Here is an 18,494-nt window from a genome sequence, read left to right on the forward strand (position 1 = left end):
GATACCTATCTATACGAATGAATCCAAATTCGTTAAATTCAGTTTTTAAGTTTGTTGCTAATGTACATGCAGTAACCTCTATCTAATTACTAAAAAGTATCATGCAAATTATAGACTTGGTCCTCTTTCTCAAGTAACAAATGTCTCATATACCCCAGTATATATATCATTTCAAAAGACATACAAATGCTATTATTGTCATAGGACTGCTATTACAAAATCAATAAACCATATGAATGTTATATAAGAAAACAACATAGTCTCTTTGAATACAGTAAATAAAACTTACTCATTATTTTGTTCTAGTTTATCTGACCTAATACATGAGATCAACTGTAATACTGAAAATACTTCATCTATATCCCAGTACCCTGAATATAATTTTTCTGAAATACATAAATTATAACTTTATATTCTAATGTGTTCCACTTTCAAATATAGCTACGGAATTTGTTCCCCGTTTATCTAGAAAGTAACAAACAAGTGAAACTGTGAGCTTCTGCTCACTGATGATACCCCCAGCCCAAATATGCATTTGTTGTTGAGTGATGAATCTAAAAACGCATCACACGGTATAGCTGACTCATATAAACCCTGAAACCAAATTTCAGAAATCCTTGTAATGTAGTTCCTGAGAAAGATGGGACAAAATATTCATGGGACGGACTGACGGATGGATGGACGGACGGATGGAAGGACAGACGGACAGACAGAGGTAAAACAGTATATTACCACTTTTTTAAAGCGGGGGTATAATAATATAACTTCTTACAATTTTATATTATTGTCTTCATCATGAAATATAACATTGACTCTTTTATATGTTTAGTTTTTTATTCCAAGTCATTTGATTTTTAAAGAAACTGACACTGTTCAAATGTGGACCTAGAAGAGGACCCTAAAAATAAACTATAATGTAAACATTAGTATTTATCTATTGCATATTTTATATATAAACAGTATAGCATGATCACATAAGATATTTGAAAATAAACAAGTAAAGCAAAAATTAGGATAGAAGTTTTCACATTAAAAAAGTCATTGTCTCACCTGTTATAATTTGTTGTAACTTGGGTTCTTAAATGAACATCAAGTACATCATTCATTAGGCATAACATAAGATTTAACATCTCCTGACTAAATAGATACTTTCAACTGGATGTACCACACTTTAAGATTCTTTTTTTTTAGAAATAAGCCTGACAATAATTACAAATTACTAATTAAATTAGTATTGAAAAAACTCTGATTTAGTCCAGAATAAGTTCAATTTTTCTCATTTTTAGAAGATTTCGGCAAAGAACTATCATAACTTACTTTTAACATCTTGAAGACCAATATTTAAACCAATTTCAGGACTAGGAGATAAAAGATAATACTTGGCACATTCAAAACAATTTACAACATTTTTAAGCTTCTCAGCTTCTGTTAAACAATCTTCTGTAGAAAGAAGGCCAGCCTGTAACATAAAATAGAATTGAAATGAAGTTATCATATTAAAACAATTGTAGCTATGTCAAAGCAGGTTCTATTTACCGGTAGAGATTCAACTCACAAATCTGATTGATTGAATATCTGTTGTTTGCTCAGTGTTCAAACACTAGTAAATCTAATTCGCACTATAACAGTCATTTTGATCTGAACAGGTCTTAAAAGAATGAACAATAAATCAAAATGCCAACTTTAGTCTTTCAGTCAACTTTTAGACTTATCCAATGTAATAAATTTAGAACTGTTCAGACACATCGCTCGAGTCCCTAAAGATACATCGCTCGAGTCCCTAAAGATACATCGCTCGAGTCCCTAAAAATCTATTTTCAGATTGCTCAGTAGTTATTTACCTGAACAAATCAATAAACAGAAAATCTGATGAGTTAAGCCTTTTTCAACTGATTTTTATACTTTGTTCTTATGTTGTACTGTTACACCACTGTCCCAAGTTAGGAGAAGGTTGAGCGCTCACAAACATGTTTAACCCCGCCACATTCTTTATGTGCCTGTCCCAAGTCAGGAGCCTGTAGTTCAGTGGTTGTCTTTGGTTCATGTCTGTCATATTTGTTTTTTGTAAACTGTTTTGTTATAAATTAGGCCGTTAGTTTTTAAGACTAAACTGATTGAAAGATTAGTTTTTATACGACCACAAAAAAATTTTGTGGTCGTATATTGGTATGACGTTGGTAACGACGTCGTCGTCCGAAGACACATTGGTTTTCGCACTCTAACTTTAGTTTAAGTGAATGGATCTCTTACCATAAGGTTCAATACCACAAAAGGAAGGTGGGGATTGATTTTGGGGGTTATGGTACCAACAGTTAAGGAATTAGGGGCCAAAAAGGGGCCAAAAATAAGCATTTTTGTAACTTCCAGACACAACTTGTGTGTTAGTGTATGGATCTCTCTGACATTGTACCACAAGGTTCCATATCACAAAGGGAATACTGGGATTGATTTTGGGGGTAATTGCCTCCAAATTTTAGGAATTAGGGGCCAAAAAGGGGCAAAAAACAAGCATTTTTCTAGTTTCATGACAATAACTTGTGTGTAAGTGTATGTATCTCTCTGACATTGTACCACAAGGTTCCATATCACAAAGGGAATGCTGGGATTGTTTTTGGTGGTAATTGCCTCCATATTTTAGAAATTAGGGGCCAAAAAGGGGCAAAAAACAAGCATTTTTCTAGTTTCATGACAATAACTTGTGTGTAAGTGTATGGATCTTTATGAAATTGTACTACAAGGTTCCATATCACAAAGGGAAAGCTGGAATTGAGTTTTGGGGTAATTGCCCAAAACGTTTAGGAATAAGGGGCCAAAAGGGGGCCAAAAATAAGCATTTTTCTGGTTTCCAGACAATAACTTGTGTTCAAGTTTATGGATCTCTCTGAAATTGTACTGCAAGGTACCATACCACAAAGGGAAGGCTGGGATTGATTTTGGGGGTAATTCCCTCAAAATTTTAGGAATTAAGGGCCATAAAGGGGCAAAAAAACAAGCATTTTTCTAGTTTCAGGACAATAACTTGTGTGTAAGTGTATAGATCTTTATGAAATTGCACTGCAAGGTTCCATATCACAAAGGGAAAGCTGGGTTTGAATTTGGGGGTAATTGCCCTAAACGTTTAGGATTTTGGGGCCAAAAAGGAGCCAAAAAACAAGCATTTTTCTAGTTTCCAGACAATAACTTGTGTTCAAGTGTATGGATCTCTCTGAAATTGTACTACAAGGTACCATACCACAAAGGGAAGGCTGGGATTGAGTTTGGGGTGATGAATCATAAGTTTTTCTTTAAAATTTTCAATTTTAAATTGGTTATTTCTGATTTATATATAAAAGCAAATAATAATGATATGGTTTGAATAGGTAAATTAAAAATTTTTAAGTTCTTAGACTACATTCATTCTGTGTCAGAAACCTATTCTGTGTCAAATATTTAATTACAATCCAAATTCAGTGCTGTATCAAGCTTGAATGTTGTGTCCGTACTTGGCCCAACTGTTCAGGGTTCGACCTCTGCGGTCGTATCAAGCTGCGCCCCAGCGGAGCATTTTATTTCAATTGAATTGTTTCATATTTTTCATGTCAGGGACTTTTATAGCCAACCATATCATATGGGTTTTTCTCATTTTTGAAGGCCGTACGGTTGCCTATAATTGCTTACATCCACTTCATTTGAACTTTGGTGGATAGTTGTCTCATTGGTAATCATACCACATCTCCTTATTTTTATAAAGTATTGAATTGCCTGAAAAGCAACTTAACAGTAATGGATTGACTACAAGCGAAATGTTTGAACAGTACTAAATTTCCACTCAGGTACACCAATATCAGATGTCTACCAAAACAATAATCTAATGACACAATACAAAATTAAGGCTTTATCTAATAGTAGTTACACCTCTTAACACAATTATGACTAAAAAAGTGTTCCAGTGTCATTAAAATAGTTAAGCTCAAAAGTTCATTCAAACTTTGTAAGTTTTTCTCCTTTTTTTTACTTCATCACCATCATGCAATTAAAACAGGCTGATGTGAGAACACATTTTAAGTTGCATTATGTAAATTATTTTATAAATAATACATACCCTCTTATGAAGACTGTTAATCTCATCTTTACTTGCAGAACATCGAGAACAACATTTGGCCAATAGTAAACTGTTGTCCGGTATAAGTTTTAACAAATCTATAGCCAGTTCCCTGAAGTAAAATAAGATAAAAAGTCAAATTCAAATTTCATATTCCATCACAAATTAACCCTTAAGGTAAGTTCTGTACTTATGTGAATATTTAGGGTTGGTATGAGATGTTGTAATATAAAAATCCCTAAGATATTCTGTAACTAACAAAGGGAGGTAATGAATGTTTTGAGAACCAATGTTAACGGATTTATTTAAAGGGGCATTTATTTGCCTGTCTGATATTCAATTTCACTTTGACCTATAATTGTTTACTTTTTACACATTGTGACTTGGATGGAGAGTTGTCTCATTGGCACTCATACCACACCTTCTTATTTCTATTAGCTACGATTTAGACTAAAATTCAAAATACGATTCTTTTTGTTCTAAATATTAATAAAAACGTAATTTTTAAATTATTTCGTTGTAAGCAGTCAGTATTGCCCAATAATTCAATAAGTCAATAATTCAACCTCATGTGAGTCTGTATTCATGTGACCTTCAATTGAACTCCTTAGGTGGAGATGGTTACCCACATATGAACTACGGGTGTTTAACTATGAAAAGGAAAAGAATGTCAACATTGAAAGTGAAACCAGGTGAACCATTTCTTTCACCGATTCGATTCACAAAAAAATCATTCTTATACAGGTAAAAACAATAATTAACATATTTTTTAACCTGTAACATGAATTCAAACAGACATAGAAAAAGTCAATTGCACCTGCTTGCCATTTATTTATTTTCATTTTTATGTTTATATTGGATAATATGACTGTCGGCATCTCAATGGTTGATTAGATGGCTACAGACTAAAATACACACAAAATGCTGATACATATTATTGAGTCCATGCATTGTTAGTTGTTCATTTTAGACTTTTTGTAATTTGGATATATGTTTTAGCATGTTATAAATCAAATATCAAATATGAGAGTTTAAGTCAATTGGTGAACATGAATTTTGACAGCTAATGCCCCTTTAATAAATAAAGACATTAGCTGTCAAAATTCAATAATAGAAGTAAATTTTGCCTGTCTGATATCCAATTTCACTTTTCTTAACAAATAGTTTGTTCTTACCATTTGCCATGATGTTCACATCTTCTTGATAAATATTCTATTGCTAAATATGTTTGCTCTGAAACATTTCCTAAAACTGTTCCCATAGCAACTGCCAGTTCAAGCTCATGACCTCTAATGAGTATTCCTATTGCACCCTAAAATTAAGTACACATCTTTTTACTTTCAATTCTGTGTAACTTTTTGTCCTTTTCCTATTTAATATTATTTGATATCTACTCTCTGTTGATTGCAATATTCAAGAAAATAGGTAAAATATCTATAGCGAAAAACTCTTAACATAAAGGTTTCAAAACACTTGTCTGTTTGACACGTTTTAACTTTAAAAGGTACTACTGTATATTCAGAAATTATTGCGTGCATTTATTATTGCGATTTTGTAATTTTAGACTAAAATGCGATTTTAACTTTATTGAGAAAAATCCTGTTTAATTAATATAAAAAAATTCAAAATGCGAGTTTAAATTATTGCGATTATAACCCTGTAGCAAATTTTCGCAATAATAACAACATCGCAATAATTTCTGAATTTACAGTATCTAGCCAATAGGTAATCTTTCTTTACTTGCCTATTTTATTTTTTTATAGAAATATCTTACCTTGACATCATCCTTAGATAGGTAACAGCAAGCAGATTATATAGGAGATCCATTATAGAAATACCTTACCTTGACATCATCCTTAGATAACAGCAAGCAGATTATATAGAAGATCAATTATAGAAATACCTTACCTTGACATCATCCTTAGATAGGTAACAGCAAGCAGATTATATAGGAGATCCATTATAGAAATACCCTACCTTGACATCATCCTTAGATAGGTAACAGCAAGCAGATTATATAGGAGATCAATTATAGAAATATCTTACCTTGACATCATCCTTAGACAGGTAACAGCAAGCAGATTATATAGGAGATCCATTATAGAAATACCCTACCTTGACATCATCCTTAGATAGGTAACAGCAAGCAGATTATATAGGAGATCCATTATAGAAATACCTTACCTTGACATCATCCTTAGATAGGTAACAGCAAGCAGATTATATAGGAGATCCATTATAGAAATACCCTACCTTGACATCATCCTTAGATAGGTAACAGCAAGCAGATTATATAGGAGATCCATTATAGAAATATCTTACTTTGACATCATCCTTAGATAACAGCAAGCAGATAATATAGGAGATCCATTATAGAAATACCTTACCTTGACATCATCTTTAGATAGGTAACAGCAAGCAGATTATATAGATCAATTATAGAAATATCTTACCTTGACATCATCCTTAGATAACAGCAAGCAGAATATATAGATCCATTATAGAAATACCTTACCTTGACAGCATCCTTAGATAACAGCAAGCAGATTATATAGGAGATCAATTACAGAAATATCTTACCTTGACATCATCATTATATAACAGCAAGCAGATTATATAGGAGATCAATTATAGAAATATCTTACCTTGACATCATCCTTAGATAACAGCAAGCAGATAATATAGGAGATCCATTATAGAAATACCTTACCTTGACATCATCCTTAGATAGGTAACAGCAAGCAGATAATATAGGAGATCCATTATAGAAATATCTTACCTTGACATCATCCTTAGACAGGTAACAGCAAGCAGATTATATAGGAGATCAATTATAGAAATATCTTACCTTGACATCATCCTTAGACAGGTAACAGCAAGCAGATTATATAGGAGATCAATTATAGAAATACCCTACCTTGACATCATCCTTAGACAGGTAACAGCAAGCAGATTATATAGGAGATCAATTATAGAAATACCCTACCTTGACATCATCCTTAGACAGGTAACAGCAAGCAGATTATATAGGAGATCAATTATAGAAATACCCTACCTTGACATCATCCTTAGACAGGTAACAGCAAGCAGATTATATAGGAGATCAATTATAGAAATATCTTACTTTGACATCATCCTTAGACAGGTAACAGCAAGCAGATTATATAGATCCATTATAGAAATACCTTACCTTGACATCATCCTTAGACAGGTAACAGCAAGCAGATTATATAGGAGATCAATTATAGAAATATCTTACTTTGACATCATCCTTAGACAGATAACAGCAAGCAGATAATATAGGAGATCCGTTATAAAAATACCAGTCAGCTAATCTTTGTACACAGTTCTTTAATAACCTGTATAAAGGATATAAAAAATACACTTCATTGTCCCTCTGCACCCAGAATACTTTAGAATGCTTTTAAAATAATTCTAAACATTTCAATAAAAGAATTCTAAGTGATAAGATGGATGGGCTTTTTGTAATGCTCTTGTAGAATTATAAGGGTATCAATCCATAATGCATTAAATCCATATTTGTGATTAAATTTACTTATATTTCAAGACAAAAGAGAACCTTTCTCTAACCAATGTGATTGTCAACATATGTTTGGTAAATACATATTCAAAAATTATTATTTGATGCTAATAAGTTGACCTGGTGTCATATGGTATTTGAACACCCTGAAAATAGATCCCAGTGTCAAAATACCATTTGGAATATTGATCTCAGGGTCAAAATACCGTATGGAAAATTGAACCTGGGGTCAATTTCTATAGCAGGTAATTGAAACCCCAAGAAGAATTGAATCCCTTTATTTCCTTTAAATGAATGTAAAATGTAGAATCTACATGGGCCTTGGTGGCCGAGTGGTATAAGTAGTTACTACTGTAATCACTAGCCAGTCAACACTCAGGTTGTGAGTTCGAACCCCGCTCGTGCAGGTGCACTCGACTCCAATCTTAATTGACTAGGATTGTCAGTTTTCCTATCGAAGATCAGTGGTTTTCTCCAGGCACTCCATCTTCCTCCACCAATAAAAACTGGCCGCCAGGAAATAGCCCAAAAGCGGTGCTTAAAAGTGGCGTTAAAACACCAAAAATCAAATCAAATGTACCTTAGGCTTAGTATTATTACTATAAAAAGTAGTTTGAATAGCTATGACAATTTAAAAGCTGAGGTTTATATAAGGGGGGAGGGGGAGTTCAAAATACCATTCTGAGTAAAAATGTAAAAAAAATATTTTCATACATGTTTTAGTCCTACCAAATACTTATTAAAGCCTTATTATTATATAAAGTAGTTTGAGTAGCTTTGACAATTTTCTATTGGGAGGTATGGAAAATTGACCCTGGGTTCAATTTTCATGGGGTTCAAAATACCATATGACACCGGGCCTCACTTCATACTTGGTAAATTTTTTAAATCTGCCTAAACTTACTTATCTTCCTGTTTAGAAGGTAAATCAGTACCATTAGGTAACCCTGGTGAGGAGGAGGAATTCTGTTGAGGTATAAATGTTCCTTCACATGCAACCTGGGCTGTCAATACTGCCTCAAACAGCTGCCCTCTAGTAGTGAAATTACTAATTAAGAGTTCAGTATCACCTACAGCTACGCCAAATGGCACAACTTCATCACTTTCGTCTTTGATCAACCTTAATGCATACCTTAATATCAGGATGAAATGAAAAAGAATGTCAAAGTTTGTTAAATTATGAGATACTTTCTTTTATTTGTGTTTAAAACACTTTTATTTTTGTTCTAATACATTGTATATTAAAACTAACTGTTGGTCCTATAAATTTTCTTATCAATATCGTATCCTGTTACAATAAGAAGTCTTTTAATTTTTTTTCAGATTGATTTTGTGTTTCTTTATTTTAAAATACTGTCATGAATAACATGTGCAAAAAGTAAGCTATATTAACATATTTGTTTATATGATACATACCTTTTAGTTAATGATTTCCAATACTCTAATGAAACACCCGGTGAAACAGCTAAAGCTTTCTCCCACTGTAAAAGAATGAAAAAATCATAGGCATAATAAACTTAATATTTCGCATGCTTTTGTTATTAATAAAACAACTTAATTTTTTATAATTATTTCTTACGGTGTTTTTAACAGATGAGACTAAGACTTTCCTTACAAACTACAATACTTCAATTTCTAAAATGTTAAATGGTATTTGACTTTAGCATTAATTCAACAGCACCTAGAGGAAGAATAAAAAGCTTGAATTTTTTAATGAATTGCTGTAGCTACCCAAAATCTTCTAATTTATGTCATACAATTCCACAAGATTTGTTCAAATTGTAAATTTCTTTGATTAAATTGATTACAATATCTTTGTTACTTTAATATACAATTCAGAAATTCATCTGAAATACAGTCTTGTATCAGAATAAAAAAATTTGTGATTTAGCCTAAGGGAAATAATTTCTGTGCATTTGTTAATTAAAAGGGAGATAATTAAACTGGATATAAATGCAAATCAACCAGATTTTGCATTATCTTGTGAAATATCTATGCCAATTCATGAGGACCACTTTAAGAAGTTTCATTTACTAAATATAACTCTCCCTATATAACCTGAATACATTCAAAATTACAAATAAATTTTTGTAATGCAATTTTTAATATTCATATATTGTAATATCAATTTAAGTGTCTATCAACAGAAACTAAGATTCTTGTTCCTTTTCATCAATTTTCTTAATTAAAATAATTCAGTTCCTCCCTGTAATCAATCTTTCCTACTTGTGAAGGCCTGAATTCTTAACACGCTAAAACCTCTTCACTGTAGGATAGGTGACCAAACAGCAGTCAGCTCAATCTTATAGAGATAGGTAAATCTTGAGCTTATTCCGAATGATTGATTGACCATTTTTGATTGCATTTAGATGTTAATGTAGCCATCGTAGATCAGCAGAATATATCTACTGAATTATTCAGGTTACAATTTTCTGTGTTAACTTGTGATGGTGTCCATTTTTCTGTCGTTGTCTTGCCTGCCTTTTTAAGATGTTTTTAAGTCTTTGTACCATCAAATCTATATTCTTAATAGCATGGAAGTGATAAGAACAAATAAGAAAGTAACCATTTTACTCTGAAATAATGTCTAAAATCTAATGAAAATCATAATTCAGTACCTGTCCCAGTTCTACAAGAACTTCACAATATCTTTGTATATTTCCTAATTGCATATGTATCTTAGCTGATTCTTTTAAATGTTCCTCCCTTGTAGGTGCACCAATACCACCTCCAAACTTTGACATTTTGGCCATTTCTAATGTCTGAGCTTCTGACTAAAATGAGGGAAAAAAGAACACAATTTCTTACAAACAAAAATTCAAGAATATTCTGAGGATTATCTACCTATGTATTTAAAAATACAAATTAGATTTGTATATCATTATTCAATTATCTTTTTTTTTATTTCAAGGTTAAGTTCCTTATTCTCAACTTAAAAATAAATATTTGCATCAAATTACTTCTTTTGATCATCAGAACACAGCAATTACTTTATTTTATTTTGTGGCTGTTTGTTGACATTTAACTAAGATTATAGAACAATAAATTAAAATAAGATATATTATAGAGTTTATATACAGTTTACTGAATATACTGAATATAATGAATATGCTGAATATACTGAATATACTTACTGCCTTAAACTTAGTAAGATGTTTAACATGCATGATTCCTTTACTGTAATTCTCTCCAAGTAATATATCATCCAAACCCTGTACTACAGACACCAAGTTCCATAAATTATTGCTGCCTGCTGGTTGCTGTAATATTGTAAAACTAATTTAATCTGAAAGTTACTGAAACTTTTATATCAGAATGACAGTTTTATTCAGTTTTAGTAAAATAATTGTTTTGAAGTTTTATCTGCCATTCCGTTGATGTCTCATTAACTTTTACCCACACATCATCTCGTTATGTTCATACACAAGAGTGAATACACTAAAATGTCTAAACCAGCTGTACTGATTGTGATTGAAATTATGTTGAAAGTCTTTTTTAATGGTCAAGGTTTTTACTACAGATATCACTTAAACTTAACATTATCAATGATCCATGCAAACTAGGTCGTCAGATAAGTCTACAATTATGTACACCTGCAAAGTATTCCATATACCAGATATAGTTTACCTATTGCTTATGATATCTGAAAAAAAGACCCAATCATATTTAGAAAAGATCTGTTAGTATCCATTGACTTCAGGAGTATGTAAGTGCAATAGTTATGCAGATAAACAATAAATTCTATCTCAACTTAAAAAAACTTTTATGTAAAATAGTCATTACAAAACTTACACTAAAAAACTTTGAAAATACTTTGAGAGTTTGAGGTCTGACATCTTTTAAACCAGCCAATTCTAATTGTTTTATTTTACGTTCAATAGAAGCTCGTCCAATCATTAATGGATTCTGACCAGGCACCATTGCTGTTTCTGAAATCACAAAATGTAACGGTTTATTTTGCATTATATCATTCACTGAAATATGAATAGATTTTTATCAAGGAAACACCTATTCCCCACAAATAAATATTTTATTCACTGATTACATTTATTTCTCAAACCTGACATTCTTTAAAAGAAACAAAGCAAATCAAATCGTGACTATTTACATTTAACTAATATTTAATCAAACAAAAAGTGAGAATACTACAAAATACAAACCAACAGTTCCAAAGATTTCAGACCAAGGTTTTCCAGCTATGATGTTCATCTCTAATGGTTGTACTAGTGGTGTGATATTCCAAAGTCGAACTGTTGAATCTCTAGAACTAGAGGCTATCAGAAATGGTCGGTCTGGATGACTTGTTAGACCTAAATGAAAAATTATATTAGAGTCTGCAGAAACATGTTTACTTAAATCTTATATAGTTTTGCAGTGCTTTTGAAGCCACTAGAGGATGTAACTAAATAGCAAAGATTCCTTAAAAAAACATTTTACAAAAATCTAAAACTTTGACCAACATTCAAAACAAATGTCATTAGTACATATATATAAGCAGACAAGGGTATGTCAATATACTCCAGTCATATTCATACTGAGACAGGGAAATTCAATATCTTTCAAAATTCAACATATTTCTTAACTACCATGATTGAATTCCTCAATTTGAGATCTGCTATTGTACACATTTTTTATAGCACATGGTCTCAATATCTCCAAAACAAAGGTTCTTGCATTACTATCTGGTGTATTTATAACACAGGGATTTCTCAAAAGAAAAATAAAGTTCTAAATTTTACTTAACAAACAAGATATATTTAAATAAAAGAAGAATGTGTCTGAGGACACGAATGCCCCTACTCAAGCTTCAAACAAACAAAAATGGGACTGACAGAAAGACAGAAGGACGGACAGTCAAGGGTAATGCTTAATGCCCCCCCTCGCCTACGACAGGGGTATAAAAATTTGCAACTATGAATAAGCATAGAATTTTACTACTACATTAATAACAAAGATTTATTTTGAGATACCATAAACATCAGCTCCATGGTCTAAAATGGTGTCAATACAGGCTCCATCTCTAAGATCCCAAATCCTGATAGAGTAGTCCCAGCTGCCAGTTATCAATAAATATGGTATTTCTGTGTTCCATAGAAGACCTCGTATAGGGGCAGTGTGTCCATTTAATACACAAATACAAGCTCCTTGGGTGTAGTCCCATACTCTTACTGTCCTACAATATACTTTTACATTATTTAAAATCCCTGTTCTATATAATTTCATTTAAAAAAATCTTTCTTGAATGATTTATCTAAATATATAAATTAAGCATGGCATTGAAAAGCTGAGCATCCCATTACAACCTTAGGATCATATAATTGCAATGTCTTTTTTCTAGTATCTAAATTTATTATTTTGTCTTTTTCTCTGTCTTGTTTTCTTGAAAGTGGCAGTATTCAACCAACAATGTGGCTACCTTAGCTGGCTTCCCTCTTTTCCCCATCCATCCACCAGAAAATCACAATACTATAAACAAATTTGCATTTGTTATAACCCGCCAAATTAACAATAGTAGAAAATGCATTTGAAATTATACAATAATTCTCTTAAGAAATTATAGACCACAACGTTAACCAGATCCAGAATTGAGTAATATGTTTAAGGAAGGATGTTTCATTTTTATTTTTTTATTCAAAAATACCAAACAAATATCCATAAATAAAGCCCACAGTTTTTGGTTTCTAGAATATCTTAAACTCTCTTTTAACTGTTCTTTTACCACTCAAAAGATATATTTATGTTAAAATGTAGCACCAACCCATCATCTGAACCACTACAAATAATACTCTCTCTCAGTGGACACCATTTTACTTTGAAGACTTTAGCTGTATGACCTAAAATGAAAAAGCAACATGACTATTTAAGTGTCATAGACAAAATATTCAATGTTTGTAAATGGTTCGGCATTGGGCAGTTTCTTAATTTGAAAGAAAATAGCATTAAACTAAGACTAGAGTAGACAAACTGACACATCTCACATGCACAAATGACTATTTATAGATTATATATGGATCTAAAAACAAGAAGCTACATTCTTCTAAGGTTTGTACATGTATCAACACTACAAGGAGGTGTTGCAACTATATGACATACTACAAATATGATATCTAGCAACAATGAATCATGAAAATGAAGTCAAAGTTATGCTATTCCTGCTGTACATACATGTTATAATTAGAAACTTTCATATATTTAACAAATGATCAAAGCTGTATCGTTTAATGAAAAGACTGAAAGACTACGACTTATGGCTAAAATCAAAATCAATAAATACAGAACTATATTGAATATGAATCATTTCTATGCCTTTAAAATGATAAGTACTCAAAAAGAAATCACCAGCTCTTTTAAAAAAAATTTGTAAGGGTTCTGCGGAACCCAGTGTCTCGCCTACTTTTGCTGTTAGTCGCAGGCTCAACAAAAATGGGAAATTTTTTTTTAAATTTTCCTCTAGATACTATCTTTTGATTGTAAGAAGCTTCTGTCCAAGTTTGGTAAAAATCCAGGATGGTTTATGAATCGAATAAATGTTTTAAAAACTTTAACTGCAGACTGTATGTAATGTTAACTGGAAGAAAAACTAAGTCTATTTATAAGTAATATACGGAAAACAGGAAATAAGTTTTTACAAAATTTCCTTCTAGATACTAGCTTTTGATCATAAACAAGCTTCTGTCCAAGTTTGGTACAAATCCAGGATAGTTTAAGAAAGTTATTAAAATTTTTAAAACTTTAACCACAGAGTGAATGTAATGTTAACTGGCAGAAAAACTAAGTCTATTTATAAGTAAAATACGGATAAACAGGATTTTTTTTTTTTTAAATTTACTTCTGGATACTATCTTATGATCATAAACAAGCTTCTGTCCCAGTTTGGTAGAAATCCAGGATAATTTAAGAAAGTTATTAAAATTTAAAAAACTTTTAACCACAGAGTGAATATTTGTGGACTCTGCCGCCGCCACCGGAATGTAGGATCCCTATGTCTCTCTTTTGCGACAAAAGTCGCATGCTCGACAAAAATCGTCATAATTTTATTATACATATAGAAATTTTGTAGAGCTCAAAATGTATGTACATCTGCAAAATTCAGTGCGTTACATTTTCGCGAAAAATTTTCCACCTTTGCAGCAAAATCCATTGCGTTTGTGCAAAATTTAAATGATCAATTATTGAACTGTTGAAAATGAAGATATTTACTGGTAGCGATACCCAACTTGTAAAACGTCAAGAAAAGGACAGAATTGAGTTCACGGATTCTTGACTTCGTATCTATCCAGTTTAAAACATTCATGCAAATGTAGGTGGCCCACCAAACAAATGAGAAATTAGTAAGAAATCTTACCAGTAAATACTTTCAGGGGTGCATCAGCTGATGTAGGTATATAATATACTCTAACTTTCATATCTCCACATCCTGTCACTAACATATCTCTGTCAAATATCATTAAAAACATGGGTTTATATAAATTACACTTGATTTTAATGCATTATTCTGCATCTCTTCTATAATAAAAAGTTATACATATATGTTGTTCTCAAAGCTTGTTTGTTCTGCTTTTTATTGCTCTTTTTTTCCCGGGTTGGTTGTATTGGCTTATTCTGATAAAGGATTCTTTCAAACAGTTCAAAAGGGCTTTAATATAAAGGTTTTGTTGTTTATTACTAAATAAACATGTTATTGGACTTGAGTTATCATCAATAAAATTTTATTCTACTATTGTTTTAATGATTTAGCTTACTTATTATGTGGACTCCAATCACAGCCAAAAACGGGTTCAGGATGTCTGTATTTCTGTATAACTTCACCATTCACCAATCGTATGATACTGAAGAATTATAGGAGTCATTCTAATATATAGTAGTTTCCATTATCTTGACACTATTAAAAGTTGTCATAGTTTATATTATTTTTCACTTGAAAAAGTTTACTTTTGCATGTTGTACTTTAATTTCATAAATCCCCAAGAGAAAGATGTATTTTGTGAAAAAGTCATTCAATGTGCACCAATTTTCAATGATTTATTATGAGGGGTCCATTCAAACCACTTGATTTTTTACTGAGGAAAGAACAGACATTCCATCAATTTGTTTACTCTCAATTTGAAACACATAATTTGAAGCTTTATATTTTGGCATAAAAAAAGCCAAAACATCTAGGCTGCATGACTCCTAAGTACAGTCGAAGTCGAAGGGACCGGACCAAAGTATTCGACTCATCCGAGGTTCGACTCAACCGAGGTCGTGTGTGTCGTAGAAATATGGTATGAGATTTGCGTAAACTAGATACTTTGAACACTGTGCCTTTTTTCGATATGACACACTTTATAATTGTGTATGCAATCGCCACTGTTGGTCCTTCATAATAATCAAACACACAAGAACAGATACAAATCATGCCCAAATAAAATCAATAGTCTACACAAATATTTATAAAGGTCAGTCACTATAAATTATGAAATCATTTGCGGAACGAAATAAGTTCTGAACGGTCTCTGATGAGGGTGTCTGCTGTACATTAAATTATCATGAATTAATCATAATTGTCTTAAACCTTTATTTATTGTAATTAATGAGTTTTAATTCTAACGATTGATTTAATCTCGGCTAGTGTCATTTAAATTCGTTTCGTTTTTATCTCATGTAAAATATGTTCAACACTCTAAAGTTCCGCTTGAACAATCAACAAAGGTGTTAATTACCGGCAACCATAAACATGTCAATTTAACTGTTATACAAACAAGCATGTTTACTTAGCTTTAATCTCTTTTGAAAATGATTAGGTTACATAAGAAATACATCTGATTTGAGTTTTTATCATTAGGTCTGTATCTTTCGAAAATTCTTACTTTCGAACTTCGAGACATCGGGGTCAATTTACATTAATCTTATATCGATGGGACTATAAAATTTACTCAACATAACAGAGTATTCGAATCAACCGAGTTCGACTCATCAGAGGTTATTATGCATTGATCAAACGGGAATGTTACTGGGACCAAGAAATTACTTCGACTCATCCGAGTTTTCGACACAACCGAGTTCGACACAACGAGGTTCGACTGTACAATAATTTTAATAAAGTCACAAATGAAGCCCATTAGCTGACTCAATATTTACCCTAACCTATTTCATCAGGTTTGATACAAAAATAATTTGTTTGAAGTTTACTGTAACAAATAAAAATTCCACCAGATATTTAACTTAACCAGAACAGATAACTTCCGACACTATATAAGTAGTATGCCACTTTAAACTTTGGTGTAATAAAGGGTGTGAGAAATTTTTACTTGTTTTATATTTTGTCAAAAACAAATAAAATAGTTTTACCAATAACAATCTTGTCCAACAGACATAATCCTTCTGGAATCACTCTGGTTCCAAGCCACACCAAAAACAGGACTTTCTCCATGCTGGAAAATATAGGTCATATACAACAGTTTTTAACATATGGATTGATAACTTTTGAATCAAAGACATCCCACCCCTCCTTCTAATCACCACTACACCACACAAAGCAGTATATTGTCCAAGAAAGAGCACATCAAATTATCTTGTAGAACCAGATGAACACTTGACTTTATGGCACATAATTCAAGAAAGTCCTAATGAGATAACAAGCAAATTCAAAGGAAGACAAATCATGCAATTTATTGTAGATATCTGTGGTAGGAAATTTCATACTATTTATTGTCGATATCTGTAGCAGGAACTTCCACAAGAAAAAAATAAAGGAGGTAGGCAATCTATATTCCATTTTTGTATCATAAATATTTCTTTTGTTTCAAATTTCGTTTTGAGTAATTAAGACCTTTAATATAGCATGTATATCTGATAAATTTACACATGATCTTTCGTTAACATAAAGTTTAAAGATATATGTACATTTATTTGGGGATCTTTTCATAATGGAACATTATGCTTTCATTTCAATATAATGTGATCAAAGGCAGAAATGGCTGTTTACTGCACAATATAAATGTCAATCAATTGCACACATAGGTGAAAAGTAAAATAACTAAAATACCGAACTCCAAGGAAAATTCAAAACGGAAAGTCCCTTATCAAATGGAAAAATCAAAAGCTCAAACAGATCAAACGAATGGAAAACAAGTGTCATATTACTGACTTGGTACAGGCATTTCCTTATGTAGAAAAAGGTTACATATAGTTGCTTACATCTACGCCATTTGGTCTCTGGTGGATAGTTGTTCAATTGGTATAGTGTAATCATACCACATCTTCTTATATTTAATATTTGTTCATCTGATCTACAGTAAACATAACTCATCTGTCAAAGATTTCTAACAAAACAAAATGAGAAATCTACGTCATTTGGTCTCTAGTGGATAGTTGTCTGATTGGCATTGATGCAATTATACCACGTCTTGATCTATTTATAAATATGTACATCTGAATCTGATCTGTCATAAACATAACTCAGTTATTATCTAAGATTTCTAACTAGTTCAAATGAGCAATATTTACCTCATGGAATCTTTGTGTGATTCTGTTGGTAGTATAATTCCATATAAATATTCCTTTCTTAGAAGTACCTGCTACCAAACAATTCAAATCAGCTGGGGCCCAGCATATAGAGTAAATCACTCCTTCATTACCTGGTGACGTTTTTACCTACAAACAAACACCTACTGTTAGTCAATCATGGCCTTTATGGAGATCAACTGTGTAACACATTGGGTAATCTCCAGTGAAACTAAAGGTCTCAACTTTTACTGGACATTCTGTTCTATAAGTATTCAGGCAAATTATATTAGAGTTTAATAGACTATCATGGATGTAATTATAGTCAAACCTCTTTACAAAGGTCATCCTTGAGAACAAAGAAGAGTGACCTTATATTAGAGAGGT

The 18,494-nt window shown here is 31.8% G+C and overlaps 1 protein-coding gene across 1 annotated transcript in view; it reads right to left on the minus strand.

The window, feature by feature from the left end:
• The window catches only part of LOC127714955 (WD repeat-containing protein 17-like), a 71,470-nt gene that overhangs the window by 27,375 nt on the left and 25,601 nt on the right, over window positions 1-18,494 (minus strand). Inside the window, exons 7-23 of the mRNA XM_052220976.1 lie at window positions 18,111-18,257; window positions 16,953-17,035; window positions 15,365-15,451; window positions 14,968-15,056; window positions 13,381-13,456; window positions 12,593-12,795; window positions 11,783-11,932; window positions 11,415-11,551; window positions 10,757-10,882; window positions 10,241-10,396; window positions 9,039-9,103; window positions 8,527-8,754; window positions 7,341-7,440; window positions 5,257-5,393; window positions 4,082-4,193; window positions 1,318-1,459; window positions 290-386 (exon numbers count right to left, since the gene is read on the minus strand). Coding sequence (XP_052076936.1) covers window positions 290-386; window positions 1,318-1,459; window positions 4,082-4,193; window positions 5,257-5,393; window positions 7,341-7,440; window positions 8,527-8,754; window positions 9,039-9,103; window positions 10,241-10,396; window positions 10,757-10,882; window positions 11,415-11,551; window positions 11,783-11,932; window positions 12,593-12,795; window positions 13,381-13,456; window positions 14,968-15,056; window positions 15,365-15,451; window positions 16,953-17,035; window positions 18,111-18,257 — 2,135 coding nt within the window. The remainder of the gene's footprint in view (window positions 1-289; window positions 387-1,317; window positions 1,460-4,081; window positions 4,194-5,256; window positions 5,394-7,340; window positions 7,441-8,526; window positions 8,755-9,038; window positions 9,104-10,240; window positions 10,397-10,756; window positions 10,883-11,414; window positions 11,552-11,782; window positions 11,933-12,592; window positions 12,796-13,380; window positions 13,457-14,967; window positions 15,057-15,364; window positions 15,452-16,952; window positions 17,036-18,110; window positions 18,258-18,494) is intronic.

The sequence above is a fragment of the Mytilus californianus genome, unplaced genomic scaffold, assembly GCF_021869535.1.
Source record: "Mytilus californianus isolate M0D057914Y unplaced genomic scaffold, xbMytCali1.0.p SCAF_9, whole genome shotgun sequence".
Taxonomy (NCBI): domain Eukaryota; kingdom Metazoa; phylum Mollusca; class Bivalvia; order Mytilida; family Mytilidae; genus Mytilus; species Mytilus californianus.